General features: G+C 40.1%; 1 protein-coding gene across 1 annotated transcript; it reads left to right on the top strand.

Annotated features, from left to right (window-relative positions):
* The first annotated feature begins 2,325 nt into the window (after positions 1-2,325).
* On the top strand, positions 2,326-4,043 carry LOC111254578 (uncharacterized). The gene is made up of 2 exons (XM_022815556.2): positions 2,326-2,838; positions 3,320-4,043. Exons 1-2 carry the CDS (start codon positions 2,466-2,468, stop codon positions 3,460-3,462), a joined length of 516 nt encoding a protein of 171 aa, XP_022671291.1. The 5' UTR covers positions 2,326-2,465; the 3' UTR covers positions 3,463-4,043.
* Positions 4,044-19,631: the final 15,588 nt, after the last annotated feature.

The raw sequence follows: 19,631 nt of genomic DNA, 5'->3' as shown, positions 1-19,631 counted from the left end.
CCTGTTCATAGACGTTTAAGAGACGCCCTTGAGCTCCAAAAGTCAGAGCGTTGTTCCTATAGGATGGGAAAGTACAGGTTGCAATTGGTAATATATTCTGATTGTGTCTAAGCAGTCGATCAACCCGAGCGATAAAATGTCGAAACAAAGATGGTTGCAATTAGCGTAGTTTATCTTTTTTGCTTAGCTTACCATTACCAGCTCTGGTTATCTAAGCTCCGTCTCTACAAGTTACTTTATATTTTTATTATATTTAAGTTACTATGAGTAAACTCTTACAGATAACTTGGACAACATTTGCGCATAGGTTTAATGAACAGTTAATCCGCCTTTATTCTGTAGATACTGAGCTAATTGTAGGGTTTCTTCAGAGAGCTTCATTAGGCTATTGCTGATTGGCTGCCACTGATTCGTAATCTCTATTTGTCGAGAGAAAAGTCTCTCACTATGATCCTATTAGTTTAGTGTTAGTCGGGCGAACCTCTGACAAGAAAGATCATTAGATCGCTTGGGCCAGTTATGCTAATAAGCGTCAAGCAAAAAAAAGTGGCTCCGTCTCCACAATCTAGAATATATTTTATAAATTGTTTGGAACTTCAGAGGTCAAACAGTACGGGTTATTGTGTATATTGATCATCTCTTACAATCACATGACTACAAACAACTATTGAAAGGCGTTCCGTGTACAACTACTGCGTGATCTTGGCGTGCTTTTTTAGCCATTGAAGCTTTTTTGCTATTCTTCAATCAAACTTATGTTGTCCGTAATAGAATACTTCATCCATGGATCTCAAGTTCCTTGTTGGAAGTTTAATTGCTGTGTCGACAAGTGTCTTAATTGAAGTGGAACGTATTGATACTTTCACGTACCTATTTTTAGTTGTGGGACTCTTCTAATTGATTAGCGGTACAGAATCGCAGTATACATATATTTCATAAAAAGTTACTGAAATATATATAATGTTTATGTCAGCTGCTTATCATCAGTTAGTTGCAACCAGAACTTCAATTGCCAATAACGCTGGACTGAAACAACTAAAGGTTGTGTAGTATATGCTATTAATGGCAAAGGCCAAGTATGGACGTTCAATACATTATTGAACTTCATGCTGGTATCAAAATAGTCAAAGTGTCTTTCCAAACCAATGTATGTATTTTTCGGAAGCCTTAGACTTATACTATCTTACATAGTGATCACACTGTTTGATGTTTATAATCTTATAATCCCACAATAAACAGTCGACTTCAACAATGCTACTAAGCGGAAGAGCTATCTACATAAGCGCCACTCTAAACTACCTGTGTGATTCGAAATGAGTTTTTTTTTTTTATAGTCCTTTCCTAGGCGAGTTGCGCTAAGATCTCACATCGCTGACTGTCACATTTTGCTCCTGCAGGTCGTTAGAGACTCGCTTTTTCGTTCGTGTCTCCTTAAGATGAACTGGCGACAGCGTTCACTTCGGCCACGTGGTTTATCGCCGTCAACCAACGCGAACATCCCAAGTCTGCCCCCAACTCTTAGCATCGGTCCTTCGCGTCGTTCCTCTCTACTTGATCTACCTCCCAAGATCACCCCCGATAGTCAACGCCAAAAACAAGTAGGGTGCTTTAGCAAAAGAACGTTGCCTTAGTTCTTAGCGAAAGCTATACGTGGCCATCTTGATTGTCTGCGTTAATTTAGCGTTCGCCATCAGTTAACCACGTACCATTCTAAAAATATCAGAAAACTACAGAGTAATTATGTCCAATATAATTTCCTACTATATAATAAATAACGAGTATGTTTAGTACCTGACGAACAGTACTATAAAATGGTGATGAACACGCAAGATCAATCAGATACGCGCATATACTCAGGCAGGTGCGCATAACAGCTCGGACTGATCAACTTTGTCTGTTTTTGATAATTCCCTAACCTCAAGTGAGATGCGAGAGTGTACGTCTTGTACTTGTTATGGTACAGCGGTGCATTGCAGGACATATTTGTAATCCCGTAGCGTACTGGCCACGGTCGAAGGTTTACAATCTAGTTAAACTCACTAAATCCCAACAATTCGAGTCTGCTTACCGTTCAGACTAGCTCTATGCTATCAGCTCTGATTAGCTAACACTGGCTGGGTCCGTTCCTCATACTAGTGAGTGTAAGTAGGGTGTATCTCCGGTGCGCACCTCTCGACCATGAAGCACCCCTATTTCGATCGAACAGCTCTAACCCGCATTGTGTACCAAACCTCCTCGGTAAGTCCCGCCTTCCCTACGAACCAATGACGTCACAAACCCTCTCTCAGTTTTGACTACCAAAGTCCTTTATAAGCGCCAGCAGAGCTCAACGGCCCAGAATTCGGTACGCTCAACGGTTCGTACAACAAAGTGATCGCATCACACCAAGAGTTCAGGCTGTTAACGTTAGTGGATTACAACTGGCTACCCTAGGATACTCTAAGCGACGGACTTCCCGTACCATCATGCCAACCATACTCGTTCGTAGCGCTGAACCGACCAAGATGACTTTCCGACGTGTACTACCTGTCAGTAGGCCGTCTGGTTTATTGAAAAAAACTGCTGGGCCTCAACGTTGTTTGTTCGGTGTACCTGATCACCAGGAATCAATCCGTGTTGCACGCAATGAAATAAAGGTCGAGCAACAGAGACTTACGAGCAAGTACAACTTTGACTTCGAGAACGATGCACCGTTGCCCGGCGAGTACAAATACGAAAAGATCGACCGGTCGACGGAAGCTATCGAAAGTCGCCTTCATGAAGTCCTTCTCGTTGCGGAAAAGGAAAATCTAAACGTCGGTACGTCCAACAGTGGCGGTACACAGAGATCCATTACTGGTAAGTACTGTGCGATAAATCGCATCCCTCCTCATATCTTTCCCCAATGTTTCTATATTCCTTTTTGCTTTTTTATGTAAGTTCTATAATGCGTGCCTTATAACGTCTCCCCGGCTTCTCGTGTCGAGGATAAAATGTGTAAGCAAAGCTCACGCACAATTAGCATGAACGCGACTCACCGCTTACTCAGCTACAATATGGTCCATCGACCGTTAGTCGAAGACTGTATTTGTGCCTTGTACGCTTCTCTTTCGTCCCGTTGGTTCTCGGTTCTCCTGAGTGAATCGGCAGTTAGCAGCTGCGGGCTTCTTTCAACGGTCGCTTTTCAACGGTCGTTTTCGCAGACTCATTGTTGAATCGAACCAGAACTCTAGACATCATCTGTATCGTTACCCAGCACTGCGTTCTATATCTATATTTATTGCTGTGTGTACATATGTATGCGAATGATTCTAACCAGCTGTTCCTTCTCTTCTTGTAGATTTTTACATTGTATCCCGCAAACGTTCCTGTCCACCCGAGTCACCCAAGGTGGCAAAGGCGATGAACGCTAGCACTTCAACGACGACCACGTTACCTGATTCTGAATCAAGAAGACTCACACTCACTGAGATCTGCGAGTGATCTACAACCTAGTGAATGAACCAGTATAGCGCAACACAGCAGCCACAGACCCGCGCTGTTGTATGGATTCAGTATTAACAACTGTCTCTGATCAAGGCGTTGCACAAAAAACCATAAGTCGTGATCGTCCCGGTGATAACTATGTCGGCGTTTGCTTGTACCTCTTCAGCACACTCGACATCAAATGTACACATGTATATCAGATTTTAGAGAGATATGATTAAACAGGGAGGTTCGTGGCCTGAAGTCATATGACGGCCCTGCTGTATATTTCACACACAAAAAAATGTATAAGATGTAATATTATTTCCGTTAGTTCACGCAGATGAGATTAGAAATGTTTACTGCTGTCGTCTTTTGGCACCGCGAAAAATTCAACATTCCGCTATGAACCAACAAGTATGAATCGGAAAAAGACCAGCATGACAGGACAACAGCGTCGATACGTCGCAGAGCTTTAATCTACGTGGCAATTTAACATAAACGAAAGAAGATAGAGTTTGAGAACGAGACGAAAACACAGTATAAAAAAATAAAAAACTAACTACCTAAGACGAAATAAAGGAGAATATTTTAATGAAGTGTCATTGTTTTTACTGGAGGTACGGGGACGTATGGTAAGAGTGTTTAGGTTTAGATTGATTTATTGATACTTCATTAAATGAAGTGTGCTCGCATAACTCGCATAAATTTTTCAATATTTTGACTACGTAAACCATGTTGTTTGTATAGTCTTTTGCGTCTTGGTACAGTTGTTCTTCACGAAGTAGATTGAAGAAATGTTGAATTTTTGGTGTTCGTTTGACGTGGGAAGGTCACATATCTTTGTGAACTATTATGGAAAGGTACTCCTTAATTAGCATTAACGCAAACCTATTCTAAAGAGATATAAAAAAGCTCGAATAATGAACAAGTCCACTACCCATTCAATATGAACATTTGATTAATTTTAAGATCTCCAATACGGTGAGGACCTTGAGGACAGTAATTTTGAATGGAATGAAGGATCCCAGCGCCGATGTCCCAACGATGCTAGTAATACCCGTGAGACGGTAGGGGTCAATTTCGACGATACGTACTTCTCGTCATCTCCAGCTGTGTCGTATAGCTGACGTGCTCAGACCGAAAACTTTAAAGTGTGAGAAACACAACATATCTGGTCTATAGAATGAAAAATCTAGCTTAGCTTCAGATTTTTCTCACATGTAACATATTTATTTTTTAAATTTCAAGACACGTGAAGTGGCCCAGCTTTGAAACCAGACATATAAGCACCTCAATAGGCACGAAAGCCAGCCTTACTGAGGAAATGCTTAGAGACGATGCTAGACTTAACATTCAGAACCTTCACTTTGGGTTATATTCATATACTTATAACATATATTCTACTAGGATCCCCTGTATTCCTTAGGATAACGGAAACGAATGAATAAAAAAAAATTGTCCTAAAGTTAACCATTTCAGCTCAATATCATAAGACCTATATGAAGCGGTTGTGTGTGTATGTTATACATGGTGACGCGAAAAATTGCATTTCATTGTAGAATTCACTGATGCAATAAACAACTACGATAACGCTCATGCTGACCCAACTTTTGAAAGGAAGTGTCTAACAGAGAGCGAGTCGGTCAGAACCCAACGGTCGCGAGAGCTTTAAACGCTTCTTTTAAGCCTTGGACAACAGCTGCTCTTCAGTAACATGGGTCAACTACCCTGTTTCAGACCCCTCTCATGACAGTTCTTTTAGATTTACAAAGCTCAAATATCGAAGAGCTTCGCCTGACCTTATGGTGGCCTGCGTCACCTCATCGTGTATTCGCCCTGAGGCATAGTTGCAGGCCGGGTGTTTAACCGACTTCGAACCCATATAGTATTCTTGACAAGAGCCAATCGAACATCGCCTCACTCGCTTTCCGGTTCTGCTGTGCTTTAAATCATATTGTACACGAATACAGACATGCATCCGGATCCTAAAGGCTGATTCAAAACAGTTTCTTGACCCTTGTCCTACTCTAGAAGGTCTACTTGCAAACAGTCATGAGTCATCATACATCGCATACAAGTAGGCGGCCATCTTTCTACGGGTTAGGTAATAATAAGAAGCGTCAGAAGCCCAATCAAACAAGGGTCATGAATTGATTACAATCTACAAGGGAACCAATAGAAATAAGGGCATCTAAGACAAAGTAGGCAAACCACCTATTCATTTGTTAATTACATACGTGTTTTGTTGTTTTTAACATGTAACCCAGATCTGACAAAAGTTATAGTGTATAAGGCAAAATATAAAACGTTGTTTATCCCCGACATGTTTAATAACTAGGTTTTGTCTTAGACTGAGAACTTCAATTCACTTCTGAGAGAATCAGTCTAATTATGAAAATTAAAAAAAATTACTCTTTGTCTACATTGTCTATAAAAAAAGCTTCGTCTAAGTACAGTATCAAATGTACTATTTTGTTTTAAGCTCTTATAGTATCGGCGATTTGTACTGTCGTTATTTTCGAAGATGTACATTTGTAGGTTAAGTAATATAACAAACATTTATTAGAATTCATTGGCTTGTTTGTCGACAGGTGTGCATCGCATTGGTATATCAGATTTGATGCACCTAATAAACGGTTATGTTTTAATTGGGCATTGAACTCGTTAACTTCTCCGTATCAGAGCCATATGAAGATAATATTAAACGCAACAAACCACAGCTGCATGTTCGGTATTGTCCTCAACGTTTTCTTGATGATTGGCTACATCCGATTCCCTAACCTTGACTTCAGCTAGCGTATTTTGCGCTAATATCCGGTAGCCGATGATGGCCGGCCGAGACCGATCCGAAAGAATAGTCCAAGGAGGTGTTTCTCCCGATTGGGTTTCGGCGTGTGCAACTCAGTTCTGACAGTTGGGGCGGTACTTTTCTACAGTCGAACCCAGCGAGCCAGTTCTTTCGTACCAACCGCCATCAGCCGCAATAACAGTAGCCACTTCTGATTCAGGACCGGTAGCTATACGAATGGTAGAGGGAGCGGCGGCAGTAGAAAATCTTTCAGCACATTTCCTCTGTGATCGGCATTTCGCTCTTTTTTTGATAGCTATTACGAATATCGATGGATTTCACCCGGACGTTGGTCGTCTACTGACGGATATGAGAATAAAAGCCTCGTCCGAGACTGTTAACCGCAGGTTGTTACTATTGGACTTGCTCAGTAGAGGCTACCCTTAACGTTGGCGGAACGATCAAACAAGCGACTGGATAAAACGTATTTTTTGTTTTGTACAGCTTTTTCCTCTAAAGAATACTATGACGCTACAACGGATCGCAATCGTTGACTGAAAGTGTCTCGCTTTTTACATCCCTCAGAACTCTATCGAAGTACCGCTGTACGGTGGTCAGTTAATCCAGCGATCGACAAAGAAGACGGGAGATAAACACGCTTCCTCGCTTTAACTCAACGAACGAATAGTCACAACACGAAGGTACTTCACAGAGCTGTCGCCATCAAGCCCTCCGCTGAGACGAACCCGCACAGAGATGTACCGGTAGTTTATCAGTAAAGCAAGGTGATATACAGTGGAACATGGATCTTGTACGAGCGATCCTATGCACAAAGTACAGTTATTGACAACTTATACTAGGTGCAGTTGTCTTGATTTTATAGTAGATTTAGTGTGAGCAGGTCAATTACTCGTAAATTTGGCTGAATTTTTTCGTACCATGGGGCTCCAGCCGGCCTTTTGTTATTATATGCACGTCGCGTAATGCTTGCCGGTAAGACTCCCGGGACGTAAAGGCCGGATAGATTAGAGCCGCCACCCGGAAAAGCGCTGGTTGTTGCTGCGTTACCTTGAATCAACATTCTTTCCGTCAATGAAAAAAAATGTCGTTTTTTGATGCAGATTAAAGAAGTGCCGCTTGCGTTCTCTTGATATCTTCCGTTAACGTTCAGGAACGCAGCAGGCTCAGTCGGGCCCTTAAATAGCCGCGACCGTTGAGAAGACCTTGAACGCGGTAGCAAAACAAACAAGATCGATAACATACAATGACCGAAACGGTGTATATATATAGGACGCTCGGCGCTATGATAGTTTAACATATACAAAAACTAGACGCTGCACTATAGGGAGATACAACGGTTATTTTATAATGACCGCTGGAAATACTTCAATTTTTTCCACCTGGCCGACAAAAGCAGGCTTCAACTAAAGAAATTTTCAATACATACACGCAGTACTCGAATCGCTAGTTGAATGTGGACGGTTCATATTTAATAGCAACCACAGGAAACAGCCCCTACGTAAAAAAAGCTATTTCTGCTGCAAAGTTCCTGGCAAGTTAGCAGGCCAAACTTTCCACTTACGTTTCACATATCGTTTTTTCCTCTGATGTAGAATAGATTTAGACTCCTAATACAAAGGTGCTTTATATCATACATATTAATAGAGAGACACAAAACATTAAAAAAAAATCATTAGGACTATTCGAATTTATATTATCGGATATTACGTATGAATTTACTACAGAAATAGTGACTACACCATATCATTGGTTCATTAGACCGTCCAATAGTTTTAAGCTTTCTGGATTGTAAAGAGACTAGGTAGCTTGTTTATACATTGGGTCGATGCGTCTTCAAATGCTATCGATAGAAAAATACTCTAATCCAGATATGCGCTGTTATATCGTGGGAGATTAGAACAAATACAAAGAAAAATCAATAGATAACTTGAACGTATCGAGACATTAAATAAATAATGAGAGTCATTTACATTAACTAAGAATTGATACAGGATGGACTAGTTCACGCCAGCTAACTAGAATCTGTTAGACGTGAATCGTCTTCGTGCTAGTTCTTCTATTGACAAGCAGACGTCTCTCTCTATTCACCTGGCCAGTTTGATAGGTTACGTGCTTCGGGCTACCTGGCAGTTTCACACGAATGAGGTCAAGCACGGTGTATCCTCAAAACAGGCCAAACTAGTTTTGAAGCAGTGTCATAAGGAAGTGGTCGTGTGTTTTTGCTCTGTCTCCGTGACCATCTCACAGCTCTCAGCCCTTATTGAACCGGTTCTGCGGTTTGAATAAGTTGGCTGCACTGAGAATGTCCGTCTATCAGCCTTTAACTAGTGAGCAAGTTACACATGTTCTGGCATGCGAATTGAAGTGTCCTTGCTTTATGGGAACGACACAAACCTATGTCCTTTACACTGAAAAAAAAAATAGGACAAGAGTACACCCTAAACTCGGTCGGTAGGCCGCAAAGGAGGGAAATGGTATGTTATAAAAAAAAACATTAAAAACACATTTTCGTGTCGAAGGCAGGTATGTTAGTTTGTTTAGTCTAGAAGAAGAAGACTTGTGTACCGATTATAGAAAAAATAAAAAAAAGCCAGAATAAAAACATATTGCTAAAACACGACTAACATAGACTTATAAGTATGATCGATTAGTAATGTATCTCATCCTTCATAGACGATTTAATTGCAACAAAATGATGTGAAGTACGTTAATGTTTTAAGGAGATTGTCATAGCATTCATCTTACCTAAGTAAAAGCCGCCTTCAGCTTAGCTGTAGAAATTTCGGTTAGATTAGCGGTGGAAAAGACGGTCTTAACAATCGATCTTGGATCGGTTGTCGTCTAAGAAAAGACGCCAAGTGAAACACTTACAAATGCGCTATTTGACTTCTACACATAAGTTCAAGTGCAGCAGTCAACTCAGATTTAAGTCAGACGATTGTTGTAAATGGCGATTCATATTTTTCTTTTGCTTCTCTTAGAGATGTAGAGATACTACTCTAATGGAACTCGTTTGATTCGTAGCTCTGCAGAGTTGAAGTCAACGGTAACTCTAAGTGCACTATGGAGTTTCTGGTTATTTGCGTGAGGCTCATAAATCAGGTAGCCACCAACGTTGTCCAAATCGTATGACGGTATTTGTCGATCATACCGCCTTAGCCGTCTGGATGGATTTGCAGAACGACTTTTAAGGTAATTAAATGCTTCATGATGAAGTCAAGTTTGGGCAGGTCACAAATTGATCCACTAAGTAGAGCCTTTCTACGCGATTTTCAAGGGAGTGGTTATTAAATCGAATGCAAAGCTTATTACAATACAAAGCTTTGCATTCGATTTGCAAATCGATTACCAGTTTTTTTAATCTTGTTCGACTTTATTTCGTAGAACAATGTGCAAGCAAATAAATAAATAAATTAATGAAGAAGCATCCAAGCTTCCATCATAAACTAACCGCCATTATGATGTATGGTTTTGTAGTTGCCAACTTTTTCACTACACAATTTTCAGTTATTTTAGTCAAAACAGTCAGAGATCCATTTCTGAATCCGTTGAACATTTAAGCCGAGGACCCTTTTATTGTATCTATCTACCAAAGTGTCAGCCTGAAGGAATCAACTCGGGCAAATGCGCGGCATAAAAAAGAAGCTTTCTAGGCGCATTGGAAAATTTTCTTCCGCGTTTTCAAAGAAATGTACCAAAACAGGCGTTGTCACGCCTGCTTTCGTATCTTTTCCATAATATGAAAACGATTGATTCGAGACGACTTCCCAACTGATCACCAAGTTGCTATCGAGTGCGATTCCTGCGGGCCTTTTGCCTTACAGCGTCTAAATTTACCCACTCTGAAACGTCTGGAAACGTATAAGCCGTAGATAATCATACAGAGAAAAAATTCATTTACGTAATGTGATAATTGGCTTTCTAACAGTCTCAACATAGGGCGATCTAGAGTTGAATCAATGTGCTTCGTTGCCTGAATAGTGCCACTTGCATCTAAAATGTAGTTAGCGGCGCTTTTAATGACGCCTTAATAAACTCTCTCTGAATGCCTATCTCGTTGTCGAGACATAGTTATAGAAAAGAGAAGCGTTCAGAATATGTAGGATTATGCCAGGGCAAAAAGCGGGTCAAATCTCACAGCCACCAGTACCTTCCTGTACTGCCCGAATTTAAGTTAAAAACTTCATAAAAATACATCTAGGACTTGTCTATATGATACAACATGCAAGAATTGCACACTTATTTCAACGAACAAAAATTGGCTGCCAAAATATATTTATTGACCATCTAGGGCAAAAAAAACATTTCGTCACAGAAGAATTCATACCAATTGACGGGTCTGCTGACAAATCTATGACGACAAACTATAAATAAAAACCTACCGCTTCCCATCATGGACTCATCTAAGTTATGTCTCTTTTAATAAGGGGCTCAAAGTCATTTATCTATAGTGGTTAGAATCCATGCGCAAATTGCGCATTTAAAAAGGAGCGAACCACGAACCGAGTGATTCTCAATTTTTAACTATCAACAAATTGAGTTGAGCAAGATCAACAGCAAAGATAAACACGAAACGTCATCCAAAACTACGACAAGTACTTCGCAACGACTTCCGCATACCAGCCGCTAATACCCCCAAGTGCGCTCACGCCCGGACACAACAAGGGCTGCGACTGTATTGCCGGCTGCGTCCTTTACCCTATACGTTAGTCTCTCTTATGCAAGAGTTGGCGAACAGCAGACTGGTGACGCAACGAAATTTTTGCCCCATAAAATTGCCCCTATCATTGTCGTTCATTCTGGCATTTGGCTTCTTTCATCAGTTGCTCGCAGTAGAATAGGAAGTCTGAGAAGGACCCTTTACCAAAGGGATCTTTTCTGCTTCTCTTATTTTCATGCAGGGTTTTGGTCTGCTAAAGCGCGAAAGTTGGTTCAGCTAAAGTCTTTCCAGTGCACTACACTCTGCGACTGTCAACCAGTTCGTGCTGACTGGAGATGAGTGCTTTACAACCCGTATCACAGTATTGTCGGCGGCGCAGAGATGAGATCAGCGAACCCGTGACGAAAAAACTGCTCTCAGACTCGCGTTCCCACGAGTCGACGAGGCACGTGTTCGAGGACGTCACTGCGCGTTTACTGTCCAGCCTTCTTGTTCAGGACCAAATCATGTACTACTACAGGCCGCATCATAGCAGTAGACACGATAATAAACATACACCCAAGCACTGTATACCAATGCCGGATCTATGAACATAGAGACAGAGCGTAATATGCACCGTGCCGAGCTGCTAGGCGATCTCTACGATACCACATGAAGCTGGGTAGTCCTCTCAGACTCCTGCTGAGCAACCGATAACAACAGCATGAGCATACTTCGATCAACCAACACCGGATCATTGCTTGTCCCGAAGATTTGTACGCCAGTCGACGAAAGTGATATGAGACAGTATTGAGAATGCCGATGATGAAATCTAGGCTTTTTAGAGGGATAGCATTAGGAAAAAAATTAGATAAAATTCAATGCTCAATTTGAATTTGCTGTGCGATTCTAATTCTGGTGTGAATCGTTACGTCGATTAATTTTATTCATCGTTGCTAGGGTCTATATAGAAGAACTGAACCAACTCGTCTTGGAGCTTGGTCGCTCTTGTACGACCGCAGCCAAGTGAGCGTTGACTCGGTCAACGCTAATATATCTATTCTGCAAGCACCGAAAATTTCGAAGAAATGTTATGTTGCGGTTTTCATTGGACTCCTTCTAGAGTTACTAACAGATACAATGTAGCCGCTTATTTGGCTTATTGGAATCAGCGTCACTGGCCGCTTTCAGATAGCTACAGAATTTTGTACGTACGTTTAAGTTGCCAAAATCGCTGTTTCAAGTATCATTGCTTTGTAATAGAGCAAGCCGGTGCTACAGCGTATCTACTATAGCTGTGAAAGTACACTGAAATGGTTATCCAATTTAGGCCATCTTAGTAGGCGTCCAAGGGTTTTTTTTAAATTTCAATGAGGCCCGTGTATAGTGCGCTTCTGCCCAATTGACCGTTGTGACCAGCAAATAGAAGCACAAATAGAGCCGTTAATTACACCGTACGCCGTTCGAATACATGACTACATCTGAAATACCGTTTAAATGGCATAACGATCTGACAAATTCAGGTTCGACAATTATACACAAGAAAGAATAACGCGATAGGAGTGTGCTGTGAATAAATAGTATCTGCAATTCGCTGACTAAACTGATTAACTCAAATTGTCAGTAGCTCGCAATTGACCAATAACAATTATAGGATGTACCCTGCGAAGTTTAGAAATCTTTGAAAGCGGACAACGGTAACTTTGATCTAAGTTACTGGTTAAGGTCTTCGATTTCATTCTTAAACCAGAGCAAACGGAAAACATCTGATTTAAATTTCTGCGTAAGATTACACTTCAAACTGTTATTTCTAGCATAAATATATTCGAACGGATTTAAGATAGGCCGGTGGAATTAAAAAAATAAAGTTTTTTTTTAATTTAAGTAATGATATTATAATGGTTATTTGATTATGCCATCTAGCTCTACGAGCTATGAAGTGTACGGTAGATTGTACTATTACGAACCTTTACAGAACGATCGACAAACTACATTCCGAGTTCAAATATTGTTGACATTTACATTTCGGGGTACTCAGGCTTCTTGGCTGGAACCTAGGACTAACAGTAAGCTTTTCACAAAGACGATACACAACCGCCTCAAATGCCTACCGATTTTCAAACCTACTAGACTTGAAATCCGCGCCAGCTTTTCGAAGGTCAATCACGAAGGGCTAAGTTTTTTTCTTAGCCCCAATGGCATCTCGGCCGTTGGTTCTTCCATTGTTGCAGAACAAGCCCGCCCGGGTGCCGGGTCTGGAGATGGCGTCGCCAGCGCATGTAACAGGCGAACCGGGTAAATACCAGCTCAACGGACGACCTGTGACCCCTACGACAGGTACCCTGCTAGCTATTCGACGACCTCATTCCCGAAGCTAAAGCCAGTCTGACAGAAAGGCCAAAAAGGCTCTGCATTTCATGCGCGCGAAGGACAAGAAGTTTGACGAGCAAGAAGGGGGTTTGCCCCAATGCTCGGATACTTTTGGCTGCTGTTGTGATCGAGGCGATTGTGAATATCTTGCATTGTGCAGGTGGAACGCAAGTAATGCTAGCAGACTGTGCGGGAAGCCCCAGAAGATCTGTGACAGATTTAAATCTCGAGGGCAGCCAGCGCATACCTAGGAAATGGAGAGAACACCTAGGCCATAAGACCATATACTATGGTGATCGAGCCAGGCGCATAAGTACTGGGGCTTTCTTAAAGGTCCACGATATAGGAACAAGCACTTTCATCTCGTCGAAAGCTTGCCGCAGACAGGTACATACTGATAAAATACACAGACTACATATCGGAAGATGTAGAAGTGGAGACAGAGTTTGGCAGTTGGGAAGAGTTGAAGTCAGTGCGATACGCAAGAGGACAAGGTTCGATTATTTAGCGCAGGAGTGCAAAATCGAAGAATAGTGAAAAAATAAAGCGAGAGGTTTTTGAAGCAGCTTGAGTGCAACAGGTTGCAGGTAGGAATGACTGCTGACAAAACCCTTCGAAAGACTTGGAATCTTGAGGAAGCTAGCGGTCGAACAGGTTCGGTTTGGCCGCAGGGGCGAATTTCTGGTGTAAGTCACCCGTTACCTGTCATGATGTTTCGTTACCGAGACAAGCTGTTCATGCGCTATGCGATGGCGCCGAAGTATTAGCGATTTGCTCAAAATGCTTGAGCAACCTTTAAGGATGACAGGTTGCATTCCAAGGAAGCTGGCACGCCCGACCCTCTAATACCTAAGGTACAATATATGGGCATATGGACATTCGAAGGGATACAGTGAAATAACAAAAAAGTGTGCTAAACATCGATAGTTACCGAATGATGAGTTGAGTGATAAACAGTACTATTCATTCAGTAGATGGATAAGAGACACCTGAAAAATTACTTGCAATGCAAAAATATCCATCCGCACCTTATCAAATACCGCTAATTAAGAAAATCTGTTTTTGTGACTGGTTTTCAGTGTACAATATATACATGGGTTGCAAAGCCATAGGTCGAAAGAGGCCATATAAATAGTACTTATTATAATCTATTACTTTCTGTACGCAACACAAAATGAAAGGTCAACTACAGTATGCGTTGAAAAATAGCTATGTCACATGAACAGATCACATATGAAATGTACTGGCTGTATTTTTTGTAAAATAGAAGGTCCAAGGCGACAGTCTATGTATTTAACATATATAATAATAATATTCGCGTTAGCAATCGAATGATCAAAATTGGATAAGGTAGAAGGTTTGCATATGTCCAGTGTGTTGACGGCTCTATTGAGCTATGATCCATGTACCATCAGTAGGCGCATCAGTTTGAGGCGCTTATGCATGCAATATATAGCATCTGAAGTGCCCGAATTCAGAGAAGTATGCTAAAACGAATAATATTTTGGTGCGAATTTCGAAATCGAAATTCATTTCGGAACTATGTAAAGTGCTCTCTATTAAGTGGTAAGGAAATGGCTGTTGAAAATGTTGTCCTGCCACTTCCCGATTTTTCGTTGCATAGGATCATCTATTATTTCAACTACTGTGCTATCCGCAGCACTGAGATTCAGTCCACTGCCGTAGAACATATATAGAAAAAAAACCGGTTCCCTAGTGTGTGTCTAGCTACACGCTTATAGAAATCGGTCGTTTATCTGGCCTCTGAGAACAACGCGAAGTAGGTTCTCTTGATTAGCGACTATGGCTTTATTGGTCTTGAAGCAGTTGATTGTGTCTATACAATTGTCAACGACCTCCTACCAAGGATTTGAAATTCAATTGTGCCTGGGTAAAAGCGGTACTAGTAAATTTGGCTGTTTCACTTTTGTCAACTTTAGCTACTGAGTGATAATGCGAAACATTACTCGTAGTTTTTGCACGATTCCGTAGTCTTTTTCGCAGTTCTCTATCACGGTATTTTTCGGTCTATAACGGTCTATTTTCTCTAGTTGTAAAGCGGCAAGTTTCCGTAAACACTTTTCTCTCACAATTTGGCTTTTTCTTTAATTCTTACTAAATTTCCACAGATATTTCCCATGTGTAACGCAGCTTGCTACAGTGTGAATCAGTGATGTTACTACACATAGTGTCAAGGAGGGTCGGCTACCCGTACCGAAACTGCTACCGTTTATCACGGTGCAGACTATATGTAGCGGAAACAGCATTGGTAATAGAATGCATTAAAGTCAAAAAAACGCAGCCTAATAATTATAAGAAATCCGCCGAAAATCAAATGCAATCAGCGCGGAAAATAATGAAAAACTATGAAGATTACTTATATAATCAGATGAGTCTGTGATGATAACGTTCACGAGCAATCTAAGCTGGTGTTGTGGTTTATATAGCATTAACTCTAACCGGATATAGGTTAACTCAAACCATCTTCTATTATATTTCTATTTAGTATCACTATATATAGATATTGGCTTGTATGATTTAATGTCTCTTCTGTTTCGCGCCCATGGAGGCTGGGCCCGAATTCGAGTGTAGGAACGTTAGGGCACATAAACAGCCGTGGAGGATCTTTTGGCCTTCCAGGTATCTGTTTTAATTACACATAAGCTAACTTTGAGTATTAGATTAAATAAAAAGTATAAAAAAAGCATCGATTGCATGGCTGGAAATCTATTTACTACTGGTTAATGGTTTTCTTTCGTATTATGTCTAAGTTACTTTATACGACTTTTTAGGATTTGACAACTGGAGTGGTAAATAGTCGTATTTTTGTGTTACGTTAGCCGGCAAAGTTTTTCTGTATTATGGAGTGTTATGAAAGACTCAGCTCACGAACATGAAGACACTGTCCACGTTTTCTCTCGTATGTTAAAAAAAATTCGTCTTCGAGGGATTTGATAAACTAGCACGATCGAATTTAATAGCGATCACTCTTCTTCTATAAAGCTACCTGCGCATATCTTAAAGTTCTGAGCCTCATAACCAGATCTACATTAACACTGCATCAGACTTGCAATCGAAAATCCTATATTCATAATCCCAAAGATTTGTATTAAACGATCGGTGTACATCTTTTAGTCTTAACAAATTTCAACGGCGTGCGAAAGGAAAATCTATCGTCTAGGCTGAAAGTGTGTGATTGCCATTACACTTAGAACCTACTTACTTGTAGATTATATGTGCACATTTCTTTTAAATCGGGCACTAAAACAGGTTCAAGGTCAGCATTTTGATAAAAAATCCGATCATTTGTGCATTACGAAACAATGAACTTTGGTTCTTTAACCAATCCCGACCGGGAAGTTTAGTGTCCAGGCCTATACTACAATAGCAAATTTTCAGTTAGAAATTTGGGAAATTTTCATGCTGAACTATTTTTTCTGTCAAAGCCAAACCTCAACTTCTAACTAGTGCTTCTGCGGATCTATTGCAGACTAACAACAGAGTACAATCAAAGTGTGCAGAATAGGAGAGTATCTAGTTCGTAAACAGTTGGGTTATCGGTCCCAGTAAGTAAGGGTCTTCAGTTCTCAATCAGATACTCATCAGATCTGAGTGATCAGTCAGATACTCATCATATCATAGCTGAATCATAATGCGACCAACCGTTACCCAGCAAGTTCGTGATTTACTAAGGTACAATAACATAATACAGGTTAGGTTAGACCAGCTATATCTTACCAGTATGAAGACGGTAGCAAGTACCACATACGGCTGTATACTTTGAAATGTGTAAACCGATTTCATGGCTTGTTTGTTTGTTTATTTCAATCTGTACACGTGCGCATAAAGACATTCGATTGCAGTCCTATTTGCGAACGATGTTCGACTGCGCGGAGAAACAAGATGGGTTTCAACTACGTGTCCGACCAGCAGTAGAATACGTTAAGTAGGTGCGTGGGCGCTGAGTCTGATGGTAAATAAATTAAGCGCCTTCTCACTTGTATTCGGGATTTTGAGCATTCGATATTTTATACTTTGTTTTTCGCCTTGTTCGGAACCAAACATGGCTTTTTCCATAAATCATCTACATGAACCTAACAAAACTTCTAATAAAGACCGCTTCCAAATCACTACATAAAGCACAATCTCGCTCCTAATAAATTTGAAATGCCGTAGAGAGAAAGATGCGGCCAGTACCTTTAGCCCACCTCGACAACCAATGTCTTCTAGTCTTTTTTTTACCTCGTATGATTTCGTTAACATATCATCACCTAAGCTTTATAACTATTTCTAGAATTAACAGGAATCGACTACCTAGAACATATTAGGAAAAGAAATCTACAAAACAAAAATGCGATTTAAAAAGGAAATATGTTCAATATGTTCTTATTCGAAGAAATTTCTCGTTCTCGTCCTTAAAAATGGCATAGAAAATAAAATATCAGGTACGGAATATCTCAAAATTGCGCCTAAAACCTGCTTTATCACCATTATGCTTAGCACGCTGAGATCCATTTGATGGATGGTACTGCTCATCTAGCAGTTACGACCACCTTGATTTTGTGACAAATGAAGGTGTTCAATTTTGGCATAGATTTTTACTGTACTGATTTACACAGATGCTCTAGAGCTTTTTAACTATTGTACCTATCGTCATGTAAGTTTTTTTCCACCTACTCTACTTATCTTAACCTATGACAATGCAAAATATCTAGTGAAGCAAATTTAATCAAAATGCGCATTTCAGGTAAAGTTACTTTGTTGATGGTAAACAGATGAGATGCTCACAATGAGTGTGGCAAGTGTGAACTCATAGAAGATACCACAATATACATGGAGTTCGACTTCACTGCACCGGTGGGTGTTTTCCGTAAACGACCCAATTAGTATCTGCTGTAAACTCGATTTTAAAACATTTTTTTCGACTGTTATAGTTCGCGAATGAAAGTTCCTTAACCATCAATTTCAAATTTGTTTTTGTTTTCATCAGACCAAAAAAAGCACAGCCTTTTACATGAAGCTTCGAATCTAGTATTATTAAACAAATCTTGATTTTGGTTACGCTGAATTTTCTAGGATAAGCTATGCGATGCGAAGGTCAATGTGAGGGCGATATTGGATTGGTGACCTAAGATTTCGAACCGACGACGCAACAAAAGCAAAGGGCTGCCGGACGGTTGTATATTAGCCAGCGATGAGCATATGGTCAAATACGATATTTTTATAGAGCCACTATTTCCTAATATGCCTGCAGCTATAAAAGATCTGAATGACAGAGAAAATGTAACAGTGTTTTGTAGGCTTATACCGTCGATTAACGAAAAGGACAGGTCTTACTGGATGATGATTAATGTCATTTACAGATAAGGTTCTACGAACTGCGACGATTTAATACGATCTCCATGAATTGTTGCTGCTTGCACGGCTACTGTTACTTACAGATTAGTACGTCGATCCTATAGACGGCTTATATGGAAAGAAATATTGAGATAACGATAAGGATTAACAAAATATTCCTATTAAGTGCCGTAATACGAACGTTCAATCAATGAAACTATGTTTAAGGGGTGTTAAATATGAGGTAAATAAAAAATATCTACCAATAAAAGTCAAGGATGAACTGATCGTCTCTGCAACCTAAAGAAAATAGACTTGGTTGTAACAATTTGAAGATACTAACGAGATGTTACTAACCTACAAGCTAATCAGATGTTATGTTTACTCCTTGTGCTGTTCTCTTTGCCCGCATGCTCCTGCAGGAATTGCTCAAGAGTTCGCTATCTTGACATCCCGCATTTATGTTTCCCTTCGGCACATGGAGATACTGACGTCACAATGGTTATTGTTAACGTTCTTTTTTGACTTATTTTTCAAACAATTATAAGAGAACTAGAAGAAATAAGCAAATAATAATAAATAATATTTTTATATCTCAATGTATCGTTTTTGTTTATAGGTTACAAAATTTTTAAGTAAAATAAATACAAACAACAGTTGTTTGCTCATTTCGCGCAATCTTTGCTTGTGTGTTTCCAAAGTGCACCGCATCTATCCTAATCAATAACGTCCTCATATAAGATTATGATATTTTTTTGGTAGTTTCATTTAATAGTATTTTTCATTAGGACTAATGTAAAGTAAGGAAATTATTTTTGTAAATGTTGGCTGATTGTATGTCTTCCATCAAGGCACACAATGTCCTGTATGCTTTTCGCTATACTTTATATATGACGACTTTAAAATTACAAAAATTTCTAGGTATCTGTTACTCTAGACGTATAAGTAAAATCGAATAGTATTTCACAAAATCTAAAGATATATTTGATAACATAGAGATGTACATGAATTCTCAAAAAATACATACGG

Source organism: Varroa destructor, unplaced genomic scaffold (genome assembly GCF_002443255.2).
Source record: "Varroa destructor unplaced genomic scaffold, Vdes_3.0 BEIS01000001.1, whole genome shotgun sequence".
Classification (NCBI taxonomy): domain Eukaryota; kingdom Metazoa; phylum Arthropoda; class Arachnida; order Mesostigmata; family Varroidae; genus Varroa; species Varroa destructor.
Note: the sequence above shows the minus strand (reverse complement) of the source record. Positions and strands in the feature narration are given on the sequence as shown.

Bases quoted from the DNA above. Each gene is read 5' to 3' on its own strand.
- LOC111254578 (XM_022815556.2), top strand. From the start codon at position 2,466: ATGCCAACCATACTCGTTCGTAGCGCTGAACCGACCAAGATGACTTTC. The intron at 2,839-3,319 runs GTAAGTACTGTG...CTCTTCTTGTAG, and splicing joins TACACAGAGATCCATTACTG to ATTTTTACATTGTATCCCGC.